The sequence below is a fragment of the Lolium rigidum genome, chromosome 1 (genome assembly GCF_022539505.1).
Source record: "Lolium rigidum isolate FL_2022 chromosome 1, APGP_CSIRO_Lrig_0.1, whole genome shotgun sequence".
NCBI lineage: Eukaryota > Viridiplantae > Streptophyta > Magnoliopsida > Poales > Poaceae > Lolium > Lolium rigidum.
The window spans coordinates 229339078-229347787 of record NC_061508.1 but is presented as its reverse complement, the minus strand read 5'-3'; the positions used below and the strand labels follow the sequence as shown (position 1 = coordinate 229347787).

The 8710-nt window shown below is 46.4% G+C and overlaps 2 protein-coding genes across 2 annotated transcripts; one reads left to right on the top strand and one right to left on the bottom strand.

Annotated features, from left to right (window-relative positions):
- Positions 1 to 2399: 2399 nt before the first annotated feature.
- On the top strand, positions 2400 to 6582 carry LOC124683280 (E3 ubiquitin-protein ligase CHIP-like). The gene is made up of 8 exons (XM_047217835.1): positions 2400 to 2525; positions 3317 to 3384; positions 3487 to 3550; positions 4668 to 4739; positions 5712 to 5845; positions 5938 to 6067; positions 6143 to 6253; positions 6341 to 6582. The coding sequence occupies exons 1-8, from the start codon at positions 2400 to 2402 to the stop codon at positions 6464 to 6466; spliced, it is 831 nt and encodes a 276-aa protein (XP_047073791.1). The 3' UTR covers positions 6467 to 6582.
- Positions 6583 to 6991: 409 nt separating this feature from the next.
- Positions 6992 to 8372, bottom strand: LOC124655704 (probable methyltransferase At1g29790). The gene has a single exon (XM_047194560.1). The coding sequence runs from the start codon at positions 8370 to 8372 to the stop codon at positions 7080 to 7082; it is 1293 nt and encodes a 430-aa protein (XP_047050516.1). The 3' UTR covers positions 6992 to 7079.
- Positions 8373 to 8710: the final 338 nt, after the last annotated feature.

Genomic DNA, 8710 nt, shown 5'->3' with positions numbered 1-8710 from the left:
GTTTTGAACCAAGTATTCTCTTTCTGCCTCGGGTATGTGTTGTAACCTTGATCTTCCTCTGTTCCGATCTTCCCTGTGGCTATCACCCGAAACTCTAGATTGTCTACTTAGATCTGCCCTTCTCCTGCTGGATGCAGAAGCTGCCTCCTTTCTCCTGTTCAACTCAGCTGTCTGTTTTTCTATTTCTCGGGCAGTTCGTGCGAGCATATATTGATAAGCTTGCAGTTCTTGAGCTGTAGCTGTTGTCGTCATTGGTTCCGAACCATCTATGGCTTTTGCCGCTCTATCCCAGTGCTGCTCGTGGAAGTTGGACTACGACGCGTGGTGTGGGCCCGACATATTTAGTGCCCATACCTCTCCTTAGATCCGAGGGATCGACAAAGGATTTCCCAACTCGTCGAAAGCCTCCGATGTTTCCTCTTGATTTTCGATAGCATAAATCCGATGATATTTTGTACTCGGATCTATGTTGGGTTCGGTGACATCATTGTTGAGATTGATGAAGACCTTGCCCACCGTGAGAGATTTGTCGATGAAGTCGTAGCGTCGACATCGCTTGAGCCATCGCTTATATATGAGTCCGCGGATGACTCAAACGATGCGTTGCTCGAAGGTCTTGGCGAGTTTCTCTCTTGCTCGATGCTTCGACGTAACGTGTTGCCGAAGTTTCTTCTTCGACTCGGTTGACGATGCATAGCTTGAAAAATCAGAATCGACCGCCGACGATCCCGACGAAATCGGAATTTCGACACGATACGATCCTTCCTTCTCGACGCGAAAGTGGAACCTTCCGAACGTCATCTCCAAGGGCTCCGCCAGATACGCATATGCATCCAAACGGGAGGGTGGGTGAGGAACAAAATCAACAAGACCGGCAGCGATCTGTTTACCTCGATCCATAGTGTTGCTTCCGGTTGACGATGTCGAAGATCTTGAACGTGCCATCGAGATCGGATCCTTACGCCTCTAATTCCCACGGACGGCGCCAATTGACAAGGGATTAACTTATCAATGCCTATGGATTGTAGGCTAGGGTTTAGTTAGAAGTAGAGGGCAAGTAGATCTCGAAGGTTTCAGCTCGAAAAGTACTCGACGAATATGAAAACTAGGGTTTGCAGACAATGATTCGATGATCTCCTCGTCCCTCGACTCCCCTTTTATATAAGAGGTGGAGCCGAGGGTTTCGTTTCGTACAAGTTACAGAGTCCGGGACGGTTTCTAACTCATCCCGCCAGATTACAAATAACATCTCCTATTACAACTCTATCTTTTCCTTAAATACATCTTGGGCTTCCGAATCTTCTTATTCTTCGGGTAGTGGGCCTTCAATAAACTCCGGGTACTATATTCGGCAGGCCCATTTGGGATGCCTATGTCAGGCATGGAACACGCGGCGAGGACCAACTATGACTCCACGGAGGTGTTACCGTTGAAGTATCTCCAACATCCACCAACCACCTTTGACACTAAGCAAGCCACCACCACGGTTGGTCCCAAAGCTCGTACCACCACCGAGCAAGGATCATGATCTCTAAGGCAATGCTCCCACACTGTCGTTGCCCAATCTAGTAAACACGAATCTACGAAATTCTCCACGAAGCACAAGATGTAAAAGTTGGAAAGGTTGCAAGGTCAATTATAGTGCCTTCACGAAGAGGAAGGGGAACAACGCCATGACGTTGTCACAACTAATTATTGAATTAACTACGATGTTTAGACGAGGAGCACGAGTTGACTATCCTTGATCAAATTCTTGGGTCGTGTGTTACAACTTATGGCCTCCTTTAATTCAAAGGATAAAAAAATACAGAAATCGGAAAAACATAGGATTAAGATGTCATGCCTACTTGAATCCTAAATATGACGTGTGTTTGATTGTGACAAATGAATTTTTCATAAGGTATGATCTAATTCTTTTTTCCAATAGGATTTACCGTCTATAGGATTACTTTCTATAGGATATGTTTCTATGATCCAAACAAGCTATGTAGAAAATTTTCTCATAAAATATAAATCCTACATAATTTCTACATAAATCCTATGAATCAAAGGAACCCTGCATTGTTGGACCATAATACCTTAAAGCTCAGTTTAAGTTATACTATTTGGTTGAAATTTCAACAAAATGTATCCGCGAATGTGATCCATAACATTGTGAATTTAGCCCTCAAAACAGTCAAATGTAGGACCCTCTTGCAAAAAAAGGCACCCCAGTTCTCTCCTCGGCTGGCGTTCGTGGATCGATACAAATTCGAAAGGGGAAGCAAGCCCTCGAAAGGGCAAGAAGCCTCCAGGCGCACGCGACGATTACTTCCAGAAACAAATCGCGTCCCATTTCCCACCCCAATCCATCCGCCAACCCCATTCCTTGCTCGCAGTCGCAGGGACGGCCGCCGGACATGTCGCCGGCGGCGGCGGACGGCGCGGCGGCGGCGTCGAAGCGGCAGGCGGAGCTGCTCAAGCAGGAGGGCAACTCCTTCTTCAAGAAGGACCGCATCAGCGCCGCCATCGACGCCTACACCGGGGTAATAAACACGGCCACTCGCGCGCGGTCGCCGCTTCTTCTCTTTCTTCGATTGGAGCGCCCCGCCATCTGTTTCAGCCGATTCCGTGTGCCGCGGAACGATTTAGAGGTGTGCAAGATGGAGCCCGTTCCGTGGAGGGTCGTGGGTGGTTTGGGTGGCGAATCGTCTGAAAATTCCTAACGAATTCTCTTGATTCCTTCCCGAGTACCAACTGTAGCTTGCTGAATTATCTCACATGGAAGGCTATTATGACATATACCATATTTGTGTGCGCTTTACTTCTGGGCAGTTGGGTGGTGTGATGAGTGATTACACATATTCCTGCGTTTTACTAGTTAGCTGGCTGTTGCTACTTCAACGCCTTTCTTTCAGTGAACAAGGAAGAACTGCAGGATGAATTACATTTTAGCATCTTGCATACTCAATGCCGATGCACTGTTAAGGCGTGCGAGAGAAGAGATGATAGAGAAAACGTGTGTTCTGTGCCATGGTGTACTAACTTTATGCCAGGGCATAGAAACTAGAAACCTCTCACATGCCTCTAGCAGTGTCGCGCATGCTAAAGTCATAACTCATACGGAACATGGAATTTCTTGGTGTGCTAAACATGTTTGCAATTCAGCTAAGGATACAGTTTAGGTCTAGTTACTTGGGCATCCCTCTTGTTTTGCTTTAAATATTGGTGACAGTTGGAAAAGTTATGTGTTTCATTCACTTGGTGTATCTTTTTATTTAGAATTCCTGCATTATTTACGCCTTCGTTGCTAACTTCAGTATATCATGGTTAACAGGCTATAGCTCTCTGTCAAAATGTTGCAGTATATTGGACCAACAGAGCATTATGCTACAAGAGGCGGAAGTCAGTATAACTCATATCTCCATTTTGTTTGTCGGTTCTATTCATCAATTTGATACATGATTCAACGTTTACCTTATACTGCATTGCTATTGAATTTGGCAGTGAGTGGGCTAAGGTTGAGGAAGATTGTAGAATGGCTATCCATTATGACAGCCATTCCGTTAAGGTGAGTTTGTGTCTTGAGCTGTATTAAGTAATTAACCAATTTAAATGCTTTGTTTATTTGTTCCAATCTCAAAACTGCACATTATACTAAATAGTTGAGAAATTTAATACGCTTTACTGTTTTCCAGGAAACTTTCCTGTAGTGAAACTAAATTCCATTTTCCATCACAGTTTTGCTTTGAACAAAGATGTAACAGATTGGATTTATCACTCTGTTTTGGTAAACACACCTCTAGATGTGTCCACACCTGAGTTAAGTTAGATTTTATTCGGCACTACCGCACTATGGTGACTTTTAGTATGCATTTCATTATGCAATTGGAAATTGGACTTGCCATATGGGCAATTTAAGGTTGCATGGTGTTGGCTTCTCAGTTGGTAGGTTTACTTGAGATCTGCCATTTAGTTGTGCTCATTGTTAACTCGATATTGAGTTTGTGTTTTCTTTGGTTTCATTTGACTGAGACTGTACTTTTGAAAGATGTGATTTGCCAAATCTTGTACAAAGTCTTGTACTACACGTTTATTTTGATTGTATGCTGTAGTACCTGTTCTTACTATAGCAAATGACCTTGAATGTATTGTGACATTCATCAGCACTGGAAATCAGAATATGAATTTCCTCATGAATCTGCTGGCAAAGCTACAATGATGCTACTTTAAGTAATGTATATGGCTCTAATACCATTGGGGCCAGGGACAGAGCTGCATGTATAGCAACAGTGTCAGCTGACACCATTGATTTTCAAAATCCTTCATTAATTTTGTACTAATCACTGTTTGTTGGCAAAGATGACACCACTGCCATTAATGCTGACTCCAGCGGATATTTTTTTAGCTTCGTCCCTTATTGCGCTTGGTAAAAGTTAACCTCAAAGGAACATGTTGCATTTCAAGATTTTCAACTTCCATTTTAAAGAGAGAAAGAAGCAAGAGATGATTGTTTTAGGTCTAGCCATTTTGAAATGGGCTTGAACACATTGCTCGAACAAGATGTTGCACTGCGCGCAACATATGTTCTTTTGTTGAACAAAATATCATCTACATTTCACCCTTTCAATATTAGTAGTTTTAATCTCTTGTCTGTAATACCAATAATTTATATCTTCTGTTGGCAGGCGCATTATATGCTTGGACTTGCACTTCTCAACAAACAAGAATTGACTGAAGGAATAAAGGAACTAGAGAAGGTTTCTCTTTTTTCTTAAGCTCTTTGTTAGTCCAAGCATCAATATTAATCTTACTATTTCTGGAAAATATTAAGGTGTGTCTGGTTTGAGCCCCAACTAGAACAACCAAAATTTTGGCATGATTTTTTTTTTGGCGAGTCATTGTTTTTTGGATTGTAGCAGCCTAGTACTGATTGTGATTTAATTTTCATAATGAGCGAACAAAAAGTATGGCACGTGTTAAAAAACTCACGGCTTTTGTCTTGAAAGAGAAGTCATGGCTGAGTATGACCTGAAAGAAAAGCTTACATTGAATTAAACCAGCCTTCACCGATTCAAATGCTGCTTGCTAAGGCGTCACTTGTTAGCTGTTAATCCGCCGCACCTCTCAATTTAAATATACAACATCGGACGTGGCCCACAGACCTAACGCCAGCGAGCTGGGCTGCCAACTTTTTGGCAAACAATTTGCGCGCCCAGGCGTTGGCGAAAATTACACTGGAGTCTGGTGGCGGGCTTTGGTGAACGAATATTTTGGTGTCCATCGAAACGATATCCAAATATCACGGGCAAGCCAAAAAATTGATAGGGTCAGTATTGACGTAAACCAAATGTATCCTAATTGACTTGCCATTAACACAAGTACCCACTTAAATTGGATATAATATAGTTGTAGGTTGCATTTTCCTGTTACATACGCTCTATTTCTTTGGAAACACGCAATATTGGTTGGGTGCACATCTTACTAACATGCACCTGCCCTGTACTTTGTTTGCTCATGCTGGTAAATTTGCAAAAATGATCTTAATCTGAGTTAAAAAAAATAGTTAATGGAGTTGATAATGAGTACCAACTACCAATAGAAACATGAAAGTACAGTGCCAAATGCCATCATTGATGTACTTGTTCTTTTGTTGAAGTTATTTTAGTTGCAAATACATTTATGTTTTTTTCATTTATACTGATGAAATGAATCAAACTATGCAAAATTAGTCTTTGGAGCTTGGAAGGGGTGCACATCCTGCAAGCTACATGGTTGAAGAGATATGGCAAGAGCTTTCTAAAGCGAAATACATTGAATGGGAAGGCCTGTCAAATATGCGATCCTCTCAATTGCATAAACTCAAGTGCGTAGTTAATATTTTCCATGCATTTTCTTAATTAGTATCACAGGGTTGTACTGTAGTTCCTGCCTAATATAGCCTTTGCCATTTTTCAGGGCAACATGTAAAGAAGCTGTAAGGAATTATAACAGCCTTGATAATCCAGCTGTAGACGTGTCTGAAGAGCATCTAAAAGAGCTAGATGAAGTTTTCAGGAAAGCTGCAAAGGCTGATACTCCAACAGAAGTATGAAACTGCCTTAGAAAGTGTTAACTTACATTGTCTTGACTGATTTAATCAAATAACATGCGTCATGTGCAGGTTCCTGACCATCTCTGCTGCAAAATTACACTCGATGTCTTCAGAGATCCGGTGATCACTCCAAGCGGAATCACTTATGAGAGGGCTGTGATTCTTGACCATTTAAACAGGGTACCTGACAAGCGTAAAAAGATCTCTTTGCGACTTACTTGACTAGTGTTTTGCGTATCATACTAACGAAATTTTCAAATTTTGTAGGTGGGGAAATTTGACCCTGTGACCCGTGAAGCGCTTGAACCACACCAACTAATTCCAAACCTCGCCGTCAAGGAGGCTGTAGATGTATTTTTGAGTGAACATGGCTGGGCTTACAAGATAAGGTGATTGATATGAACAACTGAATTTGTAGGGTACACCTTCAGTTATAAAACCAAAGATTGTTAGGGTACACCTGGGTTGGAGGTGAGATTGGCAATACATAGTTTCGTTAGTTTGTTGACACCAAGCAAGTTGTACATATATGTGATTGGTAAATTGTGCTGGAATCATACAAAGAACTTGTCGTGGCTACTCTGTGTAAGCCAACATTGTAAGCAGGCAGGAGGGCGGGCTGTGCAATTAATCATTTCTTGACTTCCTTTGGCTTGCTGTGTTCCTTATTGTTTTCAGAGTACTACCAGCTCCATAATGCATCGTATTGCGGGTAATTGGTTGTTTCGATTATGGGGGTTTTGATTTAGGAATTCCGAACAGAAGCCTTAGGATTCGAACCCAAAACCAGTGCACTGTGGATGGGATGGTACTTCAGTGTCCTGAATAACTATTGTTGTATAAACTTGAATACGACGCGAACTGAAAAAAAGTAAATTATTACAGTGCAAAATAATAATGGTATGAAGAAATTGTTTGGTTTTCAAATAGAGTTACAATGCACCAGCGACGAAAAGCAGTTCTTCCTCCAAGTTACAACTTGTCTAGGGCATTTTTTTGCCTCCTGTCATGTCATGGGCTTCTCGAGCAGCGCCGAGAGGTACCACTCGTTCTTCTTGGCACCGCCGTCCAGCTTCCGGCCGGCGTTCCACCGCAGCTTCCTGAATCCCACGCGGTCAAGCATCGGCGCGTACGTTGCGTTCAGCTGCGCGCCGGGGAAGACGAAGTGGTCGAGCCAGAACAGGCCCCCGGGCCTCAGCACGCGGTAGACGTCGAACAGCGCGAACTCGAGCGCCATGCTGTCGCCGGGGACCATCCAGCCTGCCATCAGCTCCCCCGCCGCGTGCACGACGTCGAGCGTGCCGTCGAAGAAGGGCAGACGGCGCGCCGGGCCGACGTGAATCGGCACGAGCCCTCGCGACGCGACGAAGCTGCCGAACGGCGCGCCGGCGTTGGTGGTCGCGGTCACCACGGTCACCCCGCGCTCGCTCATCCGCGCCGCGAACGTGCCGCCGCCGCCGCCCATGTCGAGCCCGATGCGCACCGTGCCCTTCGGCTTCGCGGCGAGCGCCTTCTCGACGGAGTAGGCGAGCGCGCCGTCGTCGCGCGTCCAGAGGCCCTTCTCGCGGCGGCCGCGGAGGTCGAAGCCGAAGCCGCGGCTGGCCAGGCACGAGTAGTTCTTGCACGGGTGGTACGCGTCCCAGACGACGCTGGTGTCCGGCGGTATGGTCCACAGGCTCTTCGGCAGCGGCGCGGGTTCCACGTACCTCGCCGGAGATCGCGGCCGGCACCGTCGCCGCGGCAGCGGCTCGCAGCCCCCGCGCATGAGCAGGTGCTCCAGCGCCGCGTCGGACGGGCACTCGCCGCCGGGCTTGTAGTCCATGTACCGCTCCAGCTCGTCCTGGAAGCGGCCGCACGCGTGGCCCAGAGCCGCCTCGCCGGCGCCGGCAACGTTACCGACGGCCAGCTTGAGCTCGCCGGCGAGCTCGCGCGCCCACCACCCAGTGGCCGCCTGCTTCTGTTGGTCGTCGCTGACGCGCGCTGCCGTGACGACGTCGGCGAGGAGGGTCTGGAGGAGCAGCGTGGCGGTGCCGAGGCGCGCGTGGAGGCCCGCGAGCTCGGCGCGGCTGGACTCGAGCGCGGAGCGCGTGGCGTTGAGGTCGGCGATGAGCGCTCCGGAGTCGTCCCAGATGCGCACGGTGCGCGGCTCGTAGCGGCGGACGAGCGAGGCGCCGGCGCCGGAGGAGAGGAGGATGGAGGTGGTGTTGGTGATCAGGAAAAGGATCAGCGTCACCGTGGTCGTGCTCCAGCACTGCCTCCTCTTGGGGTCGGGCTTCTTCCCCAACAGTTCGCGCTCCATTGATTGTTTCGTTTCTTTCCAACCCAAACTGCCCGCGATGCAAATCTTGGTTTAGCTCGTTTTACGAGCATATAGCGTATTTGCTAAACTAGGTAGAGCTGCTAGTGATGATAATTTAGAGTGGAGGGTCGATGGAGCTTGATTGATTTGCGTAGGATGTGGAAAGGAGGGGCAGCATGCATGCAAGAAGCTTGCAGATCCATTCACCGTTAATGAACGTTGATGTTGCTTACTTCGCAGTTAATTTGGCGCTAAGTGCGAGGAGGGAATCCAGTTCTTCGTTGCCTACTCTACAAGGAATGGAGTATTATGTATATACACGTAGTAAGAGCATCTCC